Consider the following 25,351-nt stretch of genomic DNA (forward strand, 5'->3'; position numbering starts at 1 on the left):
TACAAATTACAAGGCTATTTTGTTCAATCGCAGTTACAATTATGCTGCAGTAATTAAAATGATAATTACATTAAACAACTACACAGTGAATTGCTCAGTTACCATTGTAGTTGACCCCAGGCCTGGTTAACACTGCAACAGAAATGTGGGTCTTCAGTCAATTTGTAGAATGTGATATTTTGTAACATTTCTGTTACACATTGGAATGGGTCATCTCATTTTGTTTTGTTCCCCTTCCCCCAATAGGTTATGGGATAATGACAGACGGTTATACAACATATATAAATGCCTCAACCTGCACAGTCAGTTTTCAGCCAACCAATCCACCAGTCATATTCGACCTCCCAAACCCACAAGGATCCTGAGGCACTAACCTGCATCAGGGAGCGGGCAGGTCTAGAAAGTACCATTTTTTTCTAACAATAAGTCCAATGAATCCTACTAAATGTTTCTTTCCAAATTATTTGGTATTTTGTAAACTGCTGGTACAATTTTAAAGATGATTTACAAAAAAAAAAGAAAGGAAAAATGTCATGCTGTTGAAAAATGGATGGGCTCTTTAAAATGAAGCTTTGTGAATTTGTATACCTACCATATATATTTTGTTTGCATTTTGCTAGATACATTGTTAAATGCAGTTGTAATGTGTTAACTACCCCTTACAGGACAATTGGAGGTTAAGAACATTGCCTTAAACTAGCTGTACATTAAACATGAATTACCTATCCTTGTAGAAAAATACACTTTTAAAGTCTTGCTATTTATTTATTGCTGGATGAATCAGAAATGAACTTGTTCTTCAAGTAAAACTCAAAGCACAAAGTTCATTTCCAGAAGAATATGGATGATTCATTTGTCTGTACATGGGGATAACCTTAATTATACTAGAGTAGCATTGGAAGCTGAGATGTGTTTTCTGTCACCACTGTGCTTCTCAATCTATTGTATTTTGTCCTTCAACTGTGACTCTCCTGATTGCAGTTGTTCAACAAAATTACAACTTCTTTTGATTTGCAATTTAAAAACTCCTATTTCCATTTTTAGTTTTGAGTCAACTGGCATACTTCCTGTACAACAGAAAACTAATTGCTAAGCTAAAATGTGTTATATATATATAGACACCTGCCTAAACAAGGTTTAGTTGTCCTTTACATTCTAACTCTTATTATATTTGTGTTTTTTAATTCTTATTTTGTTCTAATTTTGCACTGTGTAAATGCAATCTTGCTAGCACAAAAAAAATGTTGCCAATAGTTGTTTTGAACTTTGCCACTGTAAATGCTACTGTTTTGTTTTTGTTTTTTTCTGACTTTATACTTTGTTTATTGAAATTTAGAAATGCATTTATTATTATTTTTGTTTCTTTTAAATTTATTGTGATATTATATATTTAGCCGCCTTTATATGCAAATAAATTGCAAGATTTTTACTTATTACATACCTGTCTTTGTTCGGAACTAAATGTTTGAAACACTATTAGTTAACATTGAGTGGTTAAAAAAAAATAAAAATAATAATAATTAGATACCACATCAAAATTCTACAAACACAAGCATGCATTCACATTTCACTGAATGCTCTCATTAAATTTCTATTCATCTTGCATTACAGATTGTCATTGCACATATTAACCATTGACAGATTGCAATCATCAGTCTTATGGTTCAACCGCAGAATAAACTGCTTAGTGTTTGGGGCTAGAGGACTTGCCATTTTCCCATGGCATCAATCCGGAATTGTTTTTTCTGCTTTATTTTATCGAAGTCAGGTTAAGCTATTCTGTCATTTGAGTCTGTGACCCCTATGGTTTACATGAGAATGTATTTAGGTTCAGGAAGCCTTTCTTTTTACAGTGGGCAAAGCCAGTTCAATTGCGAGTGCAGATAGTCTTATGGAGAGGAGTCAGAATTAGTTTTAAAAGTTCACGATTGGTTCTTCAGGTCGGACGATATGGAATTGATGCTTGCGTGTCATGACTTGCATTACATTGCATAACATTTTTCTATTTAAACATGCTGAAGCTTGAAACATTGTATATTTTAATCCTCACTTCCTGTCCAGTTACATTTTAGAATAACATATTTTAAAGTGTGTGTGTATATATATATATATATATATATATATATATATATATATATATATATATATATATATATATACACACACACACTTATATATATATATATATATATAAAATTAGGACTGTCAAGCGATTAAAATAATGAATCACGATTTATCATCTATGTTTGTTTTATTACTGATGCTGATATTATTATTATTATTATCATCCAAAAACAACCCAGCATTTCTGGATCCTATTTGTTGGTCCCTCTTCATAGTTTTGTAATTGTTTACAATCCAGCATTTGTTGTTTAAATTGTTTGAACCAACTACTAAATCACAACTGAGTTAGTTCATTACTCACCTTACTGCATTTAAAATTATCAGTTTTCTTTACAGTTTCCTTCACTCATAAACTGATGTTTTTCATTGCAATTTAAAAATAATAATTTAAATAAAACAAAACATTCACTGAATAACGGTTATATCCTCCATAATTAGTAATATAGTTTAAAATAGTTGGTTATTGAAATAAAACAAAGCTACAGTTTTAACGGGTCTGCAGTCGGTAGCTATCCACTTTGCAACAGCACTGGTAATAGTATCGTACTTGGCTTGATTCCTGGGTTTGCAGCGATCCTGTCAAAACTGACGGGTTTCATTTGTTGTTGTATTGTTGTCTGTGGCAGAAGAACTACTAGAAAGTTTTATTTCGAGAAGTGAAAGCATGTTTAGCAGCATGCAGGTGGTTCAGCAGACTAGATGCACTTCTGTGATACTGGAACTCACTTTGACAGGAGATACCTTCTATCCAATGACCCGTCAATGTGTTTTTTTTAATATAAATAAACTTCCCATTCACAAGTCCTTCAGTTTGAGTGCTTTGTTACATAATGCAGCTCCGACTACTACACCCATTGAATCCTGGTATGCACTTGAGCGTATTTAAATGGGTGCTGCAGGAAATTAATTATGGTATGCTAACAGGGTCAAGACAGAGGAGGGCGATTTAACATGCGTTAAAAGAATGGCGTCAATTGCAGAAGTTAACTTCGATTAATTGACAGCCCTAATATACATACATTGTTAAATGCCTCTCTGGTAGCATATAGCCTGACATCAAATCATTTCATGGAGCTGTAGTCCCTTGGAAAAGAGAGATTCGATTGATCACTTGGGTAAGAATTCACAATTCAATTTAATGGAATTCTCATTTGATATCCCTAAATAATTATTTTGATGTCCCACAGAAACTGTTTGTAGTGTTTTAAATGAGTTTTTAATGTGCATCAACCTTGGATTTCAATTGTCCAATGACCTTCCATAACAAGCTTACAATTGCCTTCGATGCCAATGTTTACAGCAAATATGTTTTCAGGCAGATTTTACAGCGTTAGTTTTTCTTAAATTGTCATAGCAGAAACCTTGAAAACTATACATTTTTCATCATCATTTCTATATTTTTATTTTATTTATTTTTGCATGAAACATTTGACAAATTATTTTTTGGGAACAATGAATTTGTTGAGGCTGGAAAATATATGGGTCCACAAAAATATCATTTGACCTTTTTAAAGTAATGTCTGGGTCTATACCATAACCAAAACATTAAAATTCAAATGCCCGAATTCAGTTCAGTTCACCCCACCCATCTATAGATCATAGGAGCCAAACCAATTAATTTCCCCCAACCACAGAACAAATTATAGCCCCAGACATGTTTAATCTTGAGCCTTCATTATCATAATCCTCCTTAATCATATTGGTATAACCCTAGAAACCAAAATGAAAAAGATGTGTGTGTGTGTGTGTGTGTATATATGTGTACTCTTGTATTTGTGTCTGATCTTCAATAAATTTGAAATTGAATAGAAATACCTGTGGGAGATAAACACTGCAAGATACAGCAAAAATATCCTCCTAAAAAGTCTGAATCCCTGGAACTGTGCAAGGTACAGAATACTGAAAAAACCCACCCATGTAAAATATCGTGCTATGTGCAGAAATCCTGCCAGAATGTTAATACAAGCCTTGCTGTGTTGTATGTTTGCAGATCACTTGTCAAATATCCTTGGCTGTCTAGTTATGTGACTAAACCACAGCAGCTGCTGTTTGATGATCATCTTGGAGCCTGGGTGAAGTTTAGTCTTGCTCTCTTTATGAGACAGTAAGCTTGCCTCATCTTTAAAGAAAGTTTGAACTTTTTACCGCTGGCACAATCAAAGACATCCAAACATTCCAGCCACGTGTCTCTGAGGTTTCTAGCTGTGAATACATGAAGTAGTGCATGGATTAAACACATTTACAGCTACCGGAGACATCATTAAAGATGACCCACAAAAGCCATGGCATCTATTATCTTAAAATGTACCTTTGTGGTTATGATTAGAACCCTACTGGTTTACTGTGTGTGTAATTTTTATATTATATATATATATATATATATATATATATATATATATATATATATATATATATATATATAATGAGAGAGAAATAGATATACATATATATGAAACACTATTACTATCTAAGATACAATATCCACCAGTGAACCATAGTGCTTTTATAAAGAACTCTGTTTTCTAGAAAGAAAAAAAAATCTCTATTACTGCAAAAGATATCAAAGGGGATGTCCTTTTTAATCAATTTTTAAAGACAATGAAACGTCACAGTTTTTTCTGTGTTTTTTTTTTTTTTTAAACGCAGCAATAGATTACATTACAGAACACGGTTTTGGAATGACCCAGCACTGTACCTCTTATTAGTCATGTAACACAACATTTAGACAGGTGGAACTAATCCCGAGAAATAATAATGGAACATCCAATGGCAGATTGTCCTTTTTTAAAAATTTTTTATTTGGTCTGTATTTCTAATTTATCCTTTTGAATTTCATTAAAAAAATATGTGGCCTTCTACTTAAGGAACCATTTGCATAAAAAATTACTGGTTTCTCCCAAAGCTTTGTGCCTCTCTGACAGTTTCAGATGCGCCTCACGAACAAGGAGGAGGTGAAACTGTCCATTTAAGGCTTCAGACCTTTATTTCTCAGCCAGATTGTGAAGTCTATTAATTATCCTAGCACTGACATAGCCAGGAATTAATAGGTGCACTTGACAAGGATGTCTATTACCCTGTGTTGTCCTGACAGCTGCTTTTGATATTGGAGATTTGTCAGCTTACCCTTCATGCAGGCTTGATAGATGTTGTATGTAGGAACGTGAAGGCTGAAGGGGGATTGACTTTGATACCTAAATGTCTTTTTGATATGCTGGCCATATAAATTCTAGTTAGGACTAATTCAGGTGTTCAAAATCAGATCCAAGATGAACAGATCAGGGAAGCTGCAGATGCTGTGCAAGGTCATAAAATGTCATTTTACATCCGCACCTTGGCAGAAGACACTTGCCTGTGGAAAATAGCATGCCAGTGTCCACATTCAGAAGGTGTATTGAAACCCTATGAACACACCAAAGAAATCAGATCAGTAATTCTTCACAGTATCAAGTCTGCAGGTAGCAATGGCTAAAATTCATTCCACCATTTTTTTTGTTCTATTTTGTATTCCGTTCCACATCCTATATACATTAATGCCATAATATTATTTTTACACTTCTGCAATACGTTTCTGAAAGCTTACATTCAAAATGTAATCTAATTGATAAAATAAAACTGAATTGGGGAGTTAAGCTGGAGATAGTGGTGTATGCTTGGATACAGTTTCACACAATTCTTACTGGCTATTATCTCCAGTCTCAGTGTTGAAAAGAAACCGCACATCTTTTTACAGGAGAGAGAATGAGCACACTGAAAACAGAAGGGTATGTTTACAATCTGGTAGGTTGTCTAAAATGTATCGCTGAATAGCCATTAGACATTATATGAACATAGAATATGTTATACAATTTCTAGGCACAATACACATTGGCAAAGGTAACACCTTTGGGGTAGCAGCTTTTTAACATTTTAGTAGCAAAACGTGTGATGATTTTCATTTTAGACAGTTTTGTTGATTTAATACATTTTATTTCAGAGAATTGCAATTATTGCCTTCAGATTGTTTGAATTAGGACTGTTTTTCTTTTGCGCTGTCTACACTTTGGGCATGCTCACTAAAAAAAATCTGTAAGATAAGACAAATTGACAGAAAAGTGTCTGACAAGGTTGGATTCATCCGACTGTTTATAGAGTGATAATGTTACATTTCATAAAACAATTTTTCAAATACCTCAGTTTTTATTCATACTAGCCTCAGAAAAACGTGCAATGATAAACTGAGATCATAATTTAGGAGAAAAAAAAGAGTTTATCTTCCATTTATAATCTGCCAAAACACAAGTGCATAGCCATAGTCATTTATGTGCCAGGAGAAAGGCCCATACATCTATATAAAAGTGCTGTGATGTATTTCTGTTGCTAGCTTAATGTGCTACTCTGTGCCCTTTGTGTTTTGATTCATCTGAGAGCAGCAATCATGTCGACAGGAGCCGTTCTTCAGTTCCCATCAGCAACAACTTAGGGTCAATTCAAGGTTGTGGCAGGGTCATGAATCTTACACAGTCGCTGATAGAAGAATTTCCCTTCTGCAATTAACTAATAATTAACAATTAAGCACTTAAGGCTCCAGCCACATTCTCACATGTATTTTCACAGGGAGGAACTTGACCCCCTCCCTGCTGATCCAAACCAAAACAAGAATCACAAAAAACATAATGAAAACAGTAAAACTAACAACAATAACAAACACAAATTTATAGGGGCGAGCTAGCACCCCATCACATGTATATAAAAATATTACTAAACAAGTATACTGTGAATGTTGTTACTGTAGTATATTGAGGACCTTGTATATGTTTCTAAACCTGTATATATCACACAAACAACTTGTAAAAGGGTGCAGGTTGTATTTAAAGCATTATGGTACAAGCTTTCACTGGGAATTGGCTTCTTTCCATCCAATTCATTCAGCTGTAAATTCAATGTGGCATCTTGTGTCCTCCTGGGTGAACAATATGTTTTAAAGGAAGAAAAAAACACAGGTGCCCTTATGCAAAGAAATTGAGTTTTACGAGAAAGAAAGGATTTTTTTTTTGTTTCCCTGGTACAGCATCCATCTAGCATGTGGGTAGCAAACATGATCAGAAAGGCTTAACAGCACTTGAAACAGAACAATTCTATAGACGCACACTGCACCATTCTGCATGGTGGTACTTTTTGCCAACATTATGCTTTTTGTGGGGGTTTTGTAATATAAATATTATCTGCACGTTTTCTGATAATGTGTACAGATAACAGAAACAGGATATACTGTATATATACAGTATATATATATATATATATATATATATTTAGCTCAAAGAGCCAGCTGCCAAACGTTTATATATATATATATATGTATAGCACTGTAAAGAGGATGCTACTTTTGCCATTCCCATTAAGTATTTATGCTTTTAATGTGACAATGGATTGTACTTTTAGAGACAAGCAGGGTCCCACCTGATTCGGTAGAACATCATGTTTTTTTATTACCAGAAATACCCTACATTTGGAAGGAGAACACATCTTTTCCTGCTCCAGTAGAATTAAACTGTAGCCAAACCATGCACATTACTGAGCAAAACAACTGGAAGACATACATTCTAAAAACAATTACTGGCTCTTTATGAGCACTGAAAGGCCAACTTTTTATCCACAATCTGCCTGGGGCCTCTGCTAAGGGTGTGTAGTCACCTCCAATGTTCAGAGACAGAAGTTCTACTGCCACTGTAATCTAAGGCATCTGTAATCTAGAACTTCAAATAGAATACAAGTCAGAAAACAAACTGCAAGTTATGTTGTCATCTCATGTGAATTGTAAATAAAATGACAATCTACACACATGACTAGCAATGTATTGAATTCTTAAAAATGGTACTATATTAAGCAGACCATGTTTAGAGTAAAAGCTTCTGTTTAAAATGAACGTGTTTCTCTACAACTAAACGTTTTTGTTTTCACTGAAGAGCTGTGAAGCCTTTGTTCCTGGAGACAGTGCCAGACTTTAAACTGGGACTTACTACAATCAAATGGTGGAAACTCTTCTGTTATGTTTGGCCTTGTATATACTATTGCTTTGCATAAAGAGATGGATGTTTTCCTTTGCTGTTTAAGGGGATGCATTTATTGGAGGTTACCAGCCGGTAAGAAAAATCCTGTGCTAATAAGAAAACAAATGGTAACACATTGGTTAGATTATATATATATATATATATATATATATATATATATATATATATATATATATATATATATATTGTATATGTGTACCAATCCTCTTTATCCTGGAATTGACTCTTTAAAAACAGTTATTTAAAATCCCCCTTTGAAGGTGGACAACTGAATAAAGATTATTTTCATTTCAGCCTGTAGATAAACCAAACTGCTTTATTTTCATATCATTGGTCCGTAACCCTTTGCTCCCCAGCGCTGTTTCTGAACAGTAGTAATTTAATGCTCCCATGGGAATCCGAGGGCTCCGTGGGTAAATGATCCCCCGGAGGTGGGGGTGACAAGGAAAAAATGACCCTTACACCAAGAGCCAAGACCTTGCCAGACAGACATCGAAATATACAGCTAGTCAGGAACCTTTATACTCTTTAGAAAGTATTCATAAAACAAGTGCTCCCATTCTCATATGAAATATGCCAGAGTTACAAAGATCCATCACTCTCTGGAAGATCCTCGGTAGAGCCATTAAAATATGTAATTGCCCCTGGATTCAGACACTGTCAGGGTCAAAAGCCATTAATAAGAGGGGAGGGTTATGTAACTGCAGTTCAAAGTGATAATCACTACTACGGCATCTAATTTGTCTGTCTCTGCCCAGAATATTGGCTTGAGCAATCTAAATCTATGCATCCAGATCTCCTATTCAAAATCGCCTGGCAAGCTTGAGGGCCAGTCTATAAATTAGCCAACATTTGTCTCCAATAAATCATGTTCCATTCAGCACAATCGCAACATTTTTGGATCCAGTTTTTATTAGGGCAAACCCCTTGTGAGAATATTTATTTAGCTCTGATGCTGAATCTGTGATTTATTTTTTCTTCTCCAGCTTAAAAGATACAGTACTGTTCCACTGCACGGCCAGCTCTTAATTTCCCTTAGCGGCCTAAAATCTCAGCACTGTGCTGGAATCATTACTGAAACCTTTGATAGGAATCTGTAAAACCTTGATCAAAAATGAACACAGCTTTGTACACCCTTAGTACAATGCATGATAAGCCAACAAGGAAACTATGAAACTCTATAAAGACAATTCAGTAGTTCAGGACAAAACCCACGACACAATGATAAACAACTTTATTGATGAGGTATGTGAAGCAAATGAACAAAGAACAAAAAATTTGAATTGAATTGAAGATCCCCTACCTGGCTGTTGGACAAGGCAGGAGAACCCCATAGAACTATCTTTGAAATGTGAAGTAGGAGACGGGGGCAGGTGGTGGGTTGCAAAAGGTCCTGGTAAACAGATGCTAGCGGTAATTATTCAATTTAGATTTATTAGATAATATGATTAAATTAGATGAAATGATAATTGTGTGGGGCTTTGTCCATCCTCCCAAACCTAAGTTGTAAACTTAAATATAAATTAATTTTGCCCCCACTAAGACTTAAATAAATCAAGGCCCTCATTGACTTTACAGTAGTTCTCTCTTGCAGTTAAAAATTGCTAGCAATTAAAGGAATGAAATTATGACAACATAAAATAATACAGATCCAAGCTACTGAACATCAAATATTCATTTTATTTGACCTGGCCCAAGCAGTTAAAGGTAAGCTATGCAAAGAAGATTATTATTATTATTATTATTATTATTATTATTATTATTATTATTATTATTATTATTATATAATAATATAGTATGTATTTGTTAAGATGCTATCCTTATGTGCTCTGCGTATCTTTAGTTTACTGGTGTTTTCGTCTCTTTTCTCAAGCAATTCCACTTTGACCATAACCTCTGTATTTTATTATACCTTGCTTGATCATTACAAATCCTGTTAGACATGCTCATGGTGGACACAGACAGAAGAAGACATGCTGACTGACCTCCTGGGTCACAGCTCAGGACTCAATTCACCAGGGAGGAGACACTCAGCACTTACATTTCCCAGCACAATGCAGGGGAAGGTCTTGTACAGTTAGCATCAACTAACAGATTACATTTTATATAATGTGGCTGCTGATCTATACATTATATTAAGCATTCATAAACTCACAACAGTGTGGCAGTTCCGTTTGTCAGGTGAGATGAAAGAATACAGAAATAACTTTTCATGCACTAATCTTTAAGTAAAACAATGCAGCGCAAATGCATTGACCAAAATCAGAGAATTCAATGGATACAGTTTTAGTGCATGACTATCCCAATATTACAATTATTATTATTATTAGTTTATTTAGCAGACGCCTTTATCCAAGGCGACTTACAGAGACTAGGGTCGGTGATGCATCAGCTGCAGAGTCATTTACAACTACGTCTCACCTGAAAGACGGAGCACAAGGAGGTTAAGTGACTTGCTCAGGGTCACGCAATGAGACAATGAGTCAGTGGCTGAGGTGGGATTTGAACCAGGGACCTCCTGGTTACATGTCCTTTTCTTTAACCACTAGACCACACAGCCTCCTTAATAAGCTGCCCAGGTGATTCCTACAGCTTGAGTGGATTTGAAAGTAATGTATTAAATCATTTGTGTGTTACAAATGTTTTTTTAGTTTTTAGACAATTACAATTAGCCCAATGGGTTCATCATATGCCAGCAACTGGTTTTTCTGATGTACTTGTTAACAGCGAGTGTCATGTGACATGTCTTTACTCACTGTGATTGACTGGACTTTTGAATTATTGAAATTTCAATCCAGAACAATATCTGGCATGCTTTGTAAGTTAATTTCACTAACAGCTTCTCCTGCTCTTACATCCAGTCAGTTCTGCTGAATTCAAATCAAGCATTCTCTTACCCAGTGTTGAACATTCTTCACTGCTCTTTGCCTTTTCACTCCAGTTGACAGCTGCCATTGTTGCATTGTCTTATTTTTCATACAATATGTTTTTAATGGAAGCTTTTAAAGCACTGAGTAGACTGGAATGGAATTAGAATGGAAGAATTTTTTTTTTTACAGCATTTTCTAATTGACAAGTATAATTTACCCCTGTAATAGGTGTGTAAACACATGGAGGGTTTTGCTGCCAAGGACAGATTTTTATATAAGCAAGCAAACATAGAAGCGAAAGGTGCACTTGAAATGCGACAGAAATCAGGGCTTGTAATTAAAGTTCTGTATGCATACTGGAACAGGTTTAAATGTAGCTGTTTATTGATTCACTCTCTTTATACTGGACATGGCTTTTTATTAAAGAAAGCAGATGTTCAATAGTGTTAACTAGTAATGGGAATTGACTTTCCACTAACTACACAGACTTTAGCATTAATATACTTTAATGGAAAGTGAGCCCTCAGCACCAATAAAATGTAAACTCTAGATCAATACTGAAGTTTGTTTTGTGGCTTGTGCACTTAAAACATAATAAGATTAGACGTTCCCTACTTTATTTAAATTTGCCACTTACCAAGAAGATCTGCAATTATTTTTTTAGTCTTGAATTTATCTCTCCAGAAGCTGGCTACTTTTTAAGGAAAGAATGTTAATGGTTCTGTCCTGTCTTATGTAGGACAGCATTAATATCTGTTGAATAATGATGGTTAATGCATTAAGCTATGTTATATAAATGCATTTATGCCCCTATATAAAACAAATGGACACCTTTTATTCCCTAAATTCAGGGAGCAAGCAAAAACATAACACTGTGTCCTCATTCTGCATAATTCACACATATATAACACTCCTACATCATATGAGCAATTGTTCTGCTCAACGTAAATGGAACCGCTATAATGAGCACACCTATGGATAGTCATAATGTTCAATATTAAATGTTAAATGTGCCTTGATTAAAGTATTTTACCAGCAAGCAACACAAATGTATTTTGTATTTTTCCTGAACTCTCATGAAATATGAAAAAAGCCTTTAGTTTCACTGCAAATTTCTGTATCTATCTATCGACACATACCCCATACTGGTGTCTTTGTGACACAATAGTTTGTCTGACACAAAATTAATCAAATCAAATGTTTGCAGACAGAATATAAAGACAACCGTGAATAAAACAAATGCATTGCATTATGAAGTGTGAAGTGTTTAGTTTGGGTCAGTCTTTATTAATTTCCCAGAGTCTTTTCAACAGTATGATTAGTTCCACTTTGTCAACACAGGGATTACATCAAACACTCAAGAGTACGTAAAAATGTCTTACTTTAACCATTTTTTGAACAAAATGATTTGTTATTTAAAAAGCTCAAAGGAGAAGACTGATGCACATTGATTGCACCTCAAGAGTTAATCCTACTGTCTGATCTCTCCAATAATGCAACACAGACTCCTGTTAAAGACAGGTGCATCAGCAATCCATACACACAGGCAGGAGTGAGCCCCGATTGATTATAAAAATACTGCTACGGATTAGAGGATGAGTCCACAATGGACAGACCGCCTTTAACCCACCCTGTCAACGGAATTCATAGCCCTGGTCAATTCTGTGGATCAAATACTTGTTTGTTCAACAACACACATAATCTACTTTGTGGACAAAAGAAACCGAACTACCTAAAACCCTTAATGTCAAAATGGGTTCAGACTTTTTTTTTTTTAACGCTGTCTAAAAGTCATAAATTATCATTACAATGGTTAATATTTTAGAAGATGTGGTCGAAAAAAGTGTCTAATCATTTTGCACTAGTAGATGTATCACTTTTGAATGTTGCTGTATATTATACAGCACTGTAAACCTGTTAGTAAAGATGCCACACAAGCCAATGGTGTTGCCAGAATTTAAACGAAGACCAAGATAGACACCTAATTCAACAACCGTATGCCTAAATGCTGACAAACCAATAGCGTGAAAGAACCGATATAGAATTGCAAGGTCACAATGTGTAGACTAGTTCCCCTTGACTTGATACAGTTGTCCAACAGGATGTATAATACTTTATAGACATGTTTGCCAATGGGAGCACAGCGCCAGTGGGAAGCAGTGTATGCAAACAACTTACCAATCTACTTTAAAATGCAAATGGCACTGATGGCACGCCATGGCTGCGTCTTAACTGAACATTAGTAATAACACACAGCGTTGGTGTACCCAAAGTGCTTGTTGCCTAGAGGGATACAATATGCCAGTTCCTGTAAATTCTTCCTCATTTAGGCATGAAAGCAAAAGCAACGTCCAGTTTGTCTCTTCACATTAACGTAACGCACATTGTAAATCTGTTTTTCAAACCCTCATAAAATATATATTGGTGTCTGTGGCAATGTGCCCCGTCCCTGTGTGCATGTGTGTGTTATGTGTTGTATGTTGTGTGTGTTAATGTTGGTGTATAGAGATTGGTACACGGGATATAAACGGGTCTGTGTTTCACGTGTGATTTAAATTGTATATTTGTATTTAGGCACGGGATTGCACATCACTGCACGTGCATTTAAAGTATAGTATGTGAGCACAGGGTTGCACAGAATTAATTCACGTGCTGGGATTCAAGTGAATAATTAATTAGTAATTGAATCCCAGCACAACAGTATATATAGATGCACATTTCTTTCACTCGGGGTTGTGTGTTCGGTGAGTGGAGAATGGGATTGGAGACGGAGGTAATTGTAAAAATAATTGTGAAAAGTAGAAGCTCACCGTGTTCGTCTGTGTAGTCCGTTTTTGTTTGTCTGTTTATTTTGGCTACCAGTGCCGTGCCCTGTGTTTTGTTTGTACAACCTTTTTATTTTCTGTTCTGTTTATTAAATGCTGAGAGAAACCATTCGCTCAGCTCCACCAAACCACACCTCTCTGTTGTTTTATTTCCTGCTTCTGGTCTGACGCCACCCACTCCGGCCGTCTTTGTGACAGTGTCCCATAACGTAGAGATAAAAGAAGCTAGGAGATAACTGTTTCTGATCCTAACCTCGCATCTGCATTTGTACCAATTATCCTTTAATTGCATTAGCCCCTCTGAAATAGAATTGTAATTGAAAACAAAAAATTGACATTCCCCTGATGGTCTCTCAGGCATGTACTGTTTGCTTTTTTTATTGAAATGTAAATCTCCCCTATTATGCCATCAAAGGAGGAAAACAAAATCAAGCAAAATTGAAATGTCAATAGCAATTTCTGGCATGCAGGCAGCTTTGGAAAGTGGCTAGCGTCTGACAGACAAGGCTTTCACTTCGGAGAAAAAACAAACTGCAGAATTAGCATAGCTGGGGAGAGAGGTGGCAAAAGACAGTGAGGCGAGTTCCTCAGGGATGTGTGTCCGTCTTGTGATTGTAGTGTTGAAATATCAGAGAAGCCACAAGCTGTAATTGTTTGATGAATTAGGTTTTCAGTGCGCATTCAGGAACAGATTGATGGGTAAAACTTGAGACTGACAATTCTCACTGCAATGCAGTTTTTGCCAGTTGTGTTGCATGAACCAAATATAAGTGTTATTTTCTTTGAAAACAACACATGATTTGGCAAGGTGTGAGATATATAGCCAAGGGAAATGTTTATGGGCAAATAGAAATATAACCAGATGCTGGCTTTCACCTGAAACATAGAGATGAAACTACACATTTCCTCCCTGGAGAGAGCAGTGATGCCATTCCCATCTCTACAGAAGTTAGGACCCCCATTAACAGCCATCTGATTCAGAGGGTCAGTATACTAGACACATCTTGTGGGGCCAGGATTCTCAAAGTGGACAGTAGACATTTTGAAACTCTTGCTCTTAGTCATATATTTCCTTTTATGCAGGAAATTCCAGCTAGAAAACATGCAGAAGCACTCCTATAGGGTCATTCCAGCTCAAGTGGACCATTGGTTGCATGATCAATGGTTTACATCAACTATTGTTTTTTGTAGATTGCCATTATCATTGACCAGGACATGGTTGACACACCTGTATCCTGAAAGCTTTTTTTCATCACATGTTTTCAGACATGAATGGAGAAAAACCTCCCAAAAACCTGGTCCATTTGAGCTGGAATTACCCTACAGGTAAACCTGCTTTTAAAACCCCACAGGGCACTAAAACATGTTCTTAAGAGACAGTTGGTCTTTATATATGCATTATTAACGGTTAAATACTGCCAGTATTCATCTGAAGAAAGCATTCCATCATCTAGAAGCTGATTGCTAGAAATGTTTTGTACTGTACCAGCAGGGCAAAAAAGTTATATTTAATATATGTAATGTTTTCTTTTTATTACTATAGCTTTGAATCTATTGAATATTGGCAATAAGGCAGGGAACTGGCAGTTTGCAAACAGGTTAAGTGAACCAGCAGCACAGCAGATATGCACCAGTGACCTTCTTACACACTCGAGAGGCAACCCTTCTGCTAGCCAAAAAGCAGGAGAGAACAGAGCAGGATAAGGTAAGGCTTAAGTACCCCCAACCCAACACCAGCATGGGGCTCTGGATCCAGTCTGTCTGCAGTTCTGGGTGGCTTCCACCACTGGGGCTCTTCATATAACAAAGCTGATAACATCTTGAATGAACTGGCACTGCGGCAGGGTTTTAACCCTTTTGTTGGACTATTAAGAAATAACAAGCCTGGATTGATTGATTGCCCTGAATTTAATTAAAATGAATTTTAGGTTAACAAACTTGTTTGTGGACAATGATAAAGGAGATCAGTTTAATTTTGATGTGGTTGCAATTATATATATATATATATATATATATATATATATATATATATATATATATATATAGATATAGATATAGATATAGATATAGATATATATATATATATATACGCTCAAATGAACACACTCAGGACATTAACCTCCTGTCATTCTAAAAGTAAGTACACTACACAAATATTTCTTATTTCTATATGTATCTGTATCTATCTCTCTGCATGTATGGCATTAGTTCTGCTTTGAATAGTCCTGTGTAGACACAGCCCAGAGTTCTGTGCATTTATGTCATTTTGTGCAAATCCAGGTGCTGTAATGTTGTTCCTGTGGAGTGGGGTTGTCAATTAGTCAGAGGTGCTGGACTGAATTTCAATGTAGTGTGGCTCAGCTGGGCCTCAGGAAAGGTCTGTACTGGATGACTACCTTATTTCAATACTTTCAAAATACTGTAGATCCCAGCGGTGGTTTGTCATTCATCTGCATAATCCCCAATAAAAGAAGCAAAGTGGTTGTCCTGTTTAATAATTCCTTGACACCTAACACCAGATACAGGGTGACGTGAGGATAGGCAATGCAAAAAACACACCTGGTTTTACTAATGTTTCGGATGCTCTTCTGTACACCACCTCATAGGTTTCACAAACAAACCCATTCTTCTCACTCTTGCCAAATTAAACACAAATATTGCCACCTACTGCAAAGCAGCAAGCTGAGCTAACACTAGCCATGCTGTGGAATACAATGCAATCCTACAATCAAATACAATGGAGACCTCCTTGGCTCGTTACATTTCAGGATTCGCATTCAGTACCCGTATAAGAAATGAAATCTTCACTTCAGATAGTTTTGCCAAGTTATTCTTTCAAATCGATAAACATTTACTGGGAATACAAATTGAATTGGAACTGGCCTGTTCATTCAACATAGCTGTTTCACCAGACAAATAAGACATCTGCACCTCCTGCTGGCCAGTAGTGGAATTTCAATCTGTTAGATTAGAATATGGGCCTTAAGGGGCATTTTTAGGGGCTTTACAGCAGCATGTCCATTTCCTTATAAAGGGCAGATCAATTAACCCCTGCACTCCCATTGTTTTATAAAGGTCTGCCTGCGTCTCTTCTTACTTTCTTATCAGAGAATCTCTCTTCATCACCATTGTACATTTAAAAAGTAGAACAGCAAATTCAGCAAGTCCAGAATTCTTACCACCTGGTACCATGCAAGGTTAAGCAGGCTGCTTGCATGCCTTACTCGTATAACCCTCCCTCTAGAAGTAGTTTATCATAAAGGGGCATGTTGGGTATTACATGTTATGTGTTCGACCCAAGTTTATTTAATTAAACTTAATTAATGAAACCCGCATCCTCACTGCTTCTATTATATTAAGCATCTCACAATATTATGTAGTACTGTAATTGTACAGTAAATCAGTTATAGGAATTAGTATTGCATGCAGTTTGACGGTTTATTATATATTCAATTCCCCAAAGCTAAGAAGCTGTCCACCAGAGCCACTGTCACCTTGGTGATCCAACAATAGAAGAAATTAGACTAGGCTAGCAAGTAATGATCCCCACTGGGCACACTTCACTCTGTGCATGTTCCAGGTGGACTGTCAAGATCTATTCAAGATATCTGAATGCAGGGGTAATGCCCAAGTAACACATGCAAAATTAGATACAATAAAAATAAAAAAGGGATGTTATGTCTGCACTGCCACCTACTGGACATAGACAGACATTTAACATATAGAAGTACTAAACAATGCTGCCATCTGCTGGTAAATCTGTAGCAGCTGGTTCATGTTGTACCTGGTAGAACTACTACAAGTAAGGATTCTATCTATAAAAGCTTAAAGCCACACATCATGAAATATCACATTTTAAATAAGACTTAAACAACAAAAGGCACCGTACAAGCGTATTACTGCTGAATAGTATTTCATATTTGTTTTCAAAGACTTCAGAACAATCAGACAATATTACCAAACAGCTTTTCTGCAGTCATCCATTAACAGCACAGTTAAAGCTCAAACACATTCACAATAATCCCCAATGGCAATCAAGCAGCGAAGAGGGAACAGCAAGCTGCACAAGTGTCAAGTTGTACAGGTTATAGTAAACTGACTTATTGTGTGACCCTGAGCAAGTCACTTAACCTCCTTGTACTCCGTCTTTCGGGTGAGACGTAATTGTAAGTGACTCTGCAGCTGATGCATAGTTCACACACCCTAGTCTCTGCAAGTCGCCTTGGATAAAGGCGTCTGCTAAATAAACAAATAATAATAATAAAAACACCTTTACATCTGTAGCTAAAGCATCCTCTAGCCACTGGCCTTGAGAGTTTAAATATTGAGACTTTAGCAGTAGCATCCTTGGATCACCTAGTATGTTTTAGTATCGCTTTACAACGTTTCAGCACCTAACAAGCAGACAAGCACAGAATTAAAGAACCGACTAATAAGCCCCTACATAGCACTGTACTGTTTAGGCCTCGAACAGTAAACTATGCAGCAAGCTTTCTTTTGCACGGTTCGTTTACAATTTGAGCTCTTTCTGGACGGCCCAGAGGGTCTCGCTGCTTTTCTTCAGGTGGGTGGTCTCACTTTCTTTCAGTGGCTGTTTCAAGACACCACAGACCCCAGATGAACCCAGGACACAGGGCAGACTCAAGAAAACGTCTTCTTTAATTCCATGCAAGTCCTGGGGAAAAAAAAATGCTTAACTCCTTTTTGGACCAACATATGCTTAACTCCGTTTTGGACCAACATGTAAAAATCATAAAATATGAACTAGTCGAGTGTCCTTCAGTAAGCAGCAAAACAAAAAGATTAAATACACTGGAGTTCAAGCCCGCTTGCCATTGCAGAAATATTGGTGTGTGGAGGACTCCCCTACCTTGACGAGGCAGGATACTGGGTGGACAATCTGGAGGTTCTTCAAGATTGACTGGGCAAGGGTGGACACACTCAGCCCAATGGCCCAAGAGGTGTACCCCTTCAACCTGATCACTTCGTAAGCGCTGTGAAAGATAGAAAAAAACCTAATATTTTATATTTATCCTAGAGACCCTAATCGCAGCAACCTCTTCTGAACATGCAAAGTGACCTGTGTATCAGAAACATGCATTAAGCATTAAGCATTAACACATAACTGAAGCAATCACCAAAGACTGCAGACTGGTTTTGGTCAGTAATGCTCTGGTTATTCTCAGGCCAAAAAGACATGGAAAGTATATTTTATGTGCAGCTCCATACCTTTCCACTACTTGCTTGTGAATTTTTTTCCATTCTTCAGGGTCGTTCTCTGTATCCAGGTTAGGGTTCAGAGACTGGAGAGTGACTCCAGCGACATTGGTTCCACTCCAGACAGGGACTATTGACAAAACAAGTTGAAATCAGAGTTCCTTTCACACCTCACCAAGGACTAAACATAACAGAAGATTGATTATTCTCCTGTATTTAACTTGTGTGTGTGTGTGTGTGTGTGTATATATAAAGTGAAAGCTGTACACACATACAGAGATGTGAAAAAACCATCAAAACATTAGGCAAGGCTAATCAAACCATCTTTTGGTGACTCTGACACCAAACAAAACAAAACTGCGGCTACACCACGCGTACCGCTCGAGTCCCCATGTTCCCCGATGATGTATCCATGGACGCTACTGGAGTTGATCTTCAGTTTCTCCCCAATCAGGAAGCGGAACCTGGCAGAGTCCAGATTGGTGCCGCTGCCAATGACACGGTGGCTGGGGAATCCACTCAGCTTCCAAGCCACGTAGGTCAGGATGTCCACTACAGCAGCAACAGGAAAGGCAACAGAGGTTGGAGAAGTGCCCAGTTTTTACCTATTGTACCTCATTGGTTTGGCAATACAACTAAATATAAACAGAAAAGTCAAACCTAAGGAAAAGATCTTATATCTGGAAAGCTGACAGCTCTTTAGTCATTAGTGCTCATGAATATTTATCAAAACAGTTAGTTATTTTATATTGTTTACTCGGCTACTTGATCATAATGTCTGATTTATACAATACATAGATCGCAGAGCGATTAACAGACAGCGTGATATTATTTAGCAGAGTGACTCCAATAGGCAACTGCTCAATAATCAAATGCATATAGCACCTGTAAACTGTAAAACACACAACAGTTAAACAAGTTGCTTTACATTAAAACACCCTGAGGATCTGTTCAGTTCCCCTTTCATTAAAATGATTTGGGCTATTAATACTGAAGCCATTTAAACAAAAATGGCTTCAGTTTTAATAACCCAAATCATTTTAATGAAAGGGGAATGACTTCACAAAATATGTTTAAAATTAGTATTGTAACCACACTTAAATGGCCATGTGTCAATGTCATTTACCTGGGTTGGAAACAACAAGGAGGACTGCATCTGGGCTGTACTTGGCCAGGTTAGGGATGATGTGCTTAAACACTTCAACATTCCTCTGCACCAGGTTCAGGCGACTCTCCCCTTCCTTTTGACGAACGCCAGCGGTGATGATGCACAACTTGGAATTTGCTGTCTCTGAATAGTCTGCAAAATACAGAACACGGGTCTTTAATGAGACAACCTTATGGACTTGGAGTCTCGTCAGCTCAGTAAAGTTTTAAGCCTGGAAAAATGTCTTCCCTAACAAAACAAAAAAATAATAATCTTCCTGCGGGATCCCTGTAAACAACTGGTTGCAAATACAAAAATCTAAAACGAAAAAAAAAAAAATCCAAGGGACTTGAAAATAAATTGCCTGTTACTCATACTTTTAAGCACGCTTTTATGTGAAAAGCAGGTTTCAAGATAAAACCCTTTCAGTATACCAGTACCCCACCCCCTTATATTTCAACATCTGTTGTGCTTTAGGCTGATCAAGTTCGCTTGGGAAATGTTTTTTTTTCCACTGAACGCTTCTCATCTTTCTTACACTCGGCACTTGCTGTAATTGACCTGGTTTGCACAGGAAGAGCCTTTGTCACCAAGACATCTCGGCATGGATTTTATTTTCCTTTACACTAGTCCAGAGGAGACAGGAGCCCCTTGCAGGTGAAGTGTTATGGAACACTATGGCATGCTTTATACTGCACTCAGGTGTGTGCTACAACAAGAGATACACAGAAAATTCCAAGCCATTTGTTCTCCCAATACAAATTAGATACTACTATTATTCAAATAGTATTATACTATGCTTACACCAGTTGATGCATATTTTGGTCGTGAAGTTCATATATGCAAAAACACCTGAATGCTTGTTAGTACATTAAAGAGGTGTTTGGGTAAAAAGAAAACCTGGAATATTCGCCCGCAGATAAAAAGAGGTTTCAGAACAGTGTACATGTCTCTGAAAGACAGTTGAGGTATGGTGAAACAATGACTCAGCTTCCTGGCAAAGACCAACTGATTTAACGATAAAGGCTTGATTTCCTTTTTGAGTGAGTTTTGTAAGATGTGTTACGCAAGAAATTTTTATTGCATTGTGTTACAGTAATCCGTCACGTATCTGCCCATCAAATACCCGCCCTAACAGTTTATCCGCCATGATCAATCTCTTCAGCAATGGTAGTTTTATTATTGAACAGAGCAGATTAGTTCAGAGACTGTAGATCCTACCAAAGTTTTCGTACACTGTGTTGAATGTGCTCCGTGCGCTTCGATTGCTGGGAGTGTCACGTGAGCTGTTCAGTGTGTTGATATGTAAATAAATCTTGTTCGCCTGCAGGGTATATCAACTTCAACCTGCGTCTCGATCTCCTGCCTGTCACTCAGCAGCGAATGCACTCACCCACCCGGCAGACGGCTACTCTGCCACAAGCATCAATACCCTGTATCTTTCTAAACAAGGGATTTAGGGGAGCTCCCTAATAAAAGATGAATCTCAAAACAATAATTCTGTACATATAGTAATTGTTACAGCTGTGTATAATGGTATTTAAAACAGGATTCATTCATCCGACTTTTTACATATCCACCTTTACTCTGGTCCCACCGTAGTCGGATATGCGACTGATTACTGTGTCTGTATTTATATCCTATTACATACAGTGCCAATGAGTGGACTTTACTTGCTAGAATAAACATGTTTTCCCAACTTACCTTCAGCAGCTGTGATGGTGCTCTTCAGAAAGAGGCTGCCATGTTGTAAATCCATAACTTCGCCCTTCAGTTTGTCCTTCATCACATCAATCAATGTAACATCATCAGCTACATTCTACAAAATAAAGATGAACAGAGAGAGTTTTAATTGAAAGACCAATTCGACCTATTACTGTTTCCGGGGATAGCAAAGTCTTTTACTAGAGCTGTTTTAGACTGTTGGTTTTACTGAGCTTTTCATATAATAGATAGTGGTTATTCATTTGACATGAATATTGGTTATCACACTTAGAACAACTATCAGAATGAGATAACATACAACTACACTTACCTGAGCCGACACAGCCGAACGCCCCTCACTGGTTCTTTATGTACAAGATGCTTTCTGGTACTAGCAAAATTATAGAACACAAGTTTGAGTATTTTACAAACTTACCGACTGAAGAACGCTGATCGCGCAGGCCATCCCCACCTGTCCCACACCTACAATAGTGACCTTTGCTCCGGCCACCACAGGCTCTCCAGGTTTAACTTCCTGGATCAGTTTGTCCTTTACAGTTGCCATGGTGTTGTAAATATTTTTTTGCCTGATAATAAAAAAAAAAATCACCATGTTAGGAGTTTTGCTTGATAAGTTGCTGAGCAATATTCTCTATTTTCTTTCTCTTAACACTGGCTCCTTTTTTTTTGTTGCTGGAGATAATTTGTTTTTTTGTACGTCCCTTTGATTTGGAATATGCTGATATTTAAAAGACAAGACTACAAATAAAAATACAATTTAAAAAAACAGTTAACCTAGCAACAATCAAGCCATTTGATCCACATGAAGTTTCATCCCGATTAGATACCAGCAAGAAACTGTTTGAAATGTCGTTATTTTATTTACTGTATAAACAATGTTGTACTTGAAAAATATGTACATCTTGCATTAAAGTATAAAAAAAACACATGCAAGAAAACAAATATAAAACTAGAAGGGGGGGGGGGGGATTAACAATGCTGCTAATGCTGATAAGAGATCATTTGAGTTGAGTTAGGAGACGCAAGAGTTGATAATGACCAACTGATCAATACTACACATGCAATATATTTCGTAAAACACATATTGAATACTTACCAAAAGTTACAAAAAAAACATCTATTTTTCTAATAGATTTTAAACACAGTATATTTAAGGTCGTTATTTTTAATAGATGTGTGCATATACTTACGTGTCTTTTCAGCGATCGGAGTACAGTGGTTTGGTGTTTTCTTGTCAATGAAAAGAAATGGAAAGGAATGCTTTGTTTTATGATTCTCAACTACACCACGCCCCCGAAGCTGACAACTGCGTACCTTTGAAATCCATCCAAAACCTCAGATTAAACTATGCATGCCATTGACAGTTAAGAGCAGATTGTGCAAGATCGGTTGTACAGTACTTGTTGCTTCATCTGGAACAGTTAGGGGTACAGGATCACGTTTGAGTGCACAAAAACATTCTGTTTTTCAGATATTCATCATTACGCTGCATGCAGCATTAGTGGAGGGTTTAGCGGTTTGAGAATGTGCTGCAAATTAATTTGTCATCGTATTTACGAAGACGGGATACCGATTATTTTTTAAATTGAATTTAGCATATTGTAGCGAACCTCTGTTCTCGCAGGCAGGCGCATCACACAGCGCGAGGCAATCCACGCGCTATGCCTGGGAAACTGAAAGACGCTTACAATATTTTTCCACCATTAAGAAAATAGTATGCGAATATTTATCATATGCAATACATTGGGTCTTACTAGATTTTTTTTTGCTTTTCAGCTTTGCGGTGGACTTCCCATTTTGTCTTGTTTGTCGTGGTTTTTTCTTTTTTTTTCTTTTTAGAAACTAATCTCGCGATAGAAATAAAACATAGCTGCTGTATGTGCAAAGAAAATGTAACAATGTTTAAACTCCCGCAGAGAATTACATTTATCAACTTTTTTCAACCGTTTTTGTGAATCACGGAGGAAAACAGTTAATTAACTAAAGTTATCAGGCCCAACATTGTTCTTACTACTGATGATAATGAAAATGGCTTGTCTTGTAATTTGCCCAAAAATCAGTATTTTTCAACAAAGCTTTCACGAAGTATTGTAACGTCCGTCGGGTCAGAGAATAACAAGTTTTATCCATATATATCTACACAGAATACATAAAAAATACATTTACAAAAAAAAGCAAAAAGTTTGTATGATTTCTGAAGTACTTTATAAATGTTCCCCACAGTGTTTTTTTTGTTTTTTGTTTTTTAAAAGGACACCATTTCCAAAATGCTACTGTAAAAAATTGATTTTTAGTTAATTTTTATAGGAAGAGACTCAAATACAGCCAAAAAATGCCTGGTCCTAGGGGAGTATCCCACTGAAAAATGATTGGTCCTGAAAGGGTTAAATAAGCATGCATCACTCTTATGCACGTCTGAAAAACACACACTAGAAGGTGTACTAAAAACGTACTTCCTTTTCACATTCGCGAAACATGCATCAGATCGCAATTGATTGCACATGTACCAAAACCTGACAAAGTACCACTTTCTGACATCACACGGGTCATATTTTGGTACCGCTTTCTGACAATGTACCACTTTCTAACACTACAAATATAACGTTTGCCTATTAGTATCTGCCACCTTACCTGCCGGGTTCAGTGCGTGTCCACGCACTTGGGGTTTCCTGTTGGAACTGTGCCAAATGAACACACACGTTAATTGAAAAGCCTGCAGTTTATAGGCGTTATATTTTTATAATCTTTATCCTGCCCCCAATGATGCCACAGTTCAACCACATAACGTGGACGTTGGAAACAGTGCTCAAAATAGTGCTCCTACAAATGAAGCAGCCAAGATGACTTGTGCACAGTTGTGATTTTTGAAATTTTTAAAATTATTATTTCAACCTGAATCAAAACGAATGCCTGATTGATTGCATGAACATGGGAGTAGATATGAATGTCTCGACGATGATATCATCATGATTTTAACAGTGAACTTACCTGTGCATAAACTAAAGCCTTGAGGTGCTATCAAATGGACTGAGCCATTATGAAATTGGCCCGATCTTGTGGTCAAACTCGCAGTACAATATATATATATATATATAGTAGCGTGCACGGGGGAAGGAAGCAGTAGGGCTTGTAGATGACGTAATCACACACAAAGACCAAGCACGATATACGCTCTTTGCAAAGGAGCCGGCTCTTTTGTACAGCGGTATCGGCGCTATGCATTAGGTTCGCGCCCGCCCTCCACCTGTGTGTGGATTGCCTCACTCTGTGTGATGCGCCTGCCTGCGGGAACCAGGATCGCTACAATATATAAAGGTAGGCTTAATTTAATTTGATTAATCATCTGGTTGTGCAAACAGTATTTTTAAATGTACTGCACAAAAAGAGGATGAGTGC

General features: G+C 37.0%; 2 protein-coding genes across 5 annotated transcripts in view; one reads left to right on the forward strand and one right to left on the reverse strand.

Moving 5' to 3' along the window:
* The window catches only part of LOC117431981 (metallophosphoesterase MPPED2), a 36,863-nt gene extending 35,427 nt beyond the window's left edge, over positions 1-1,436 (forward strand). For all 4 annotated transcript variants that reach the window (XM_034053336.3, XM_034053334.3, XM_034053335.3 and 1 more), the window contains one exon: positions 247-1,436. In XM_034053336.3, the coding sequence (XP_033909227.1) occupies positions 247-365 (119 nt within the window). In that variant the 3' untranslated portion in view covers positions 366-1,436. The remainder of the gene's footprint in view (positions 1-246) is intronic.
* Positions 1,437-17,762: 16,326 nt separating this feature from the next.
* On the reverse strand, positions 17,763-23,219 carry LOC117432406 (L-lactate dehydrogenase A chain-like). Its single transcript, XM_034054298.3, has 8 exons — positions 23,146-23,219; positions 22,371-22,521; positions 21,935-22,049; positions 20,210-20,383; positions 19,462-19,635; positions 19,096-19,213; positions 18,737-18,860; positions 17,763-18,541 (listed from the first exon to the last, which is right to left on the reverse strand). Exons 2-8 carry the CDS (start codon positions 22,497-22,499, stop codon positions 18,377-18,379), a joined length of 999 nt encoding a protein of 332 aa, XP_033910189.1. The 5' UTR covers positions 22,500-22,521; positions 23,146-23,219; the 3' UTR covers positions 17,763-18,376.
* Positions 23,220-25,351: the final 2,132 nt, after the last annotated feature.

This window comes from Acipenser ruthenus, chromosome 27, assembly GCF_902713425.1.
Source record: "Acipenser ruthenus chromosome 27, fAciRut3.2 maternal haplotype, whole genome shotgun sequence".
NCBI lineage: Eukaryota > Metazoa > Chordata > Actinopteri > Acipenseriformes > Acipenseridae > Acipenser > Acipenser ruthenus.

What these genes read in the sequence shown, in the direction of transcription:
- LOC117432406 (XM_034054298.3), bottom strand. Translation starts at nt 22,499, where the DNA reads ATGGCAACTGTAAAGGACAAACTGATCCAGGAAGTTAAACCTGGAGAG. An exon ending in CGATCAGCGTTCTTCAGTCG is followed by an intron (nt 22,050 to 22,370) that starts GTAAGTTTGTAA and finishes TTTATTTTGTAG; the next exon opens with AATGTAGCTGATGATGTTAC. An exon ending in CACCATCACAGCTGCTGAAG is followed by an intron (nt 20,384 to 21,934) that starts GTAAGTTGGGAA and finishes TGTATTTTGCAG; the next exon opens with ACTATTCAGAGACAGCAAAT.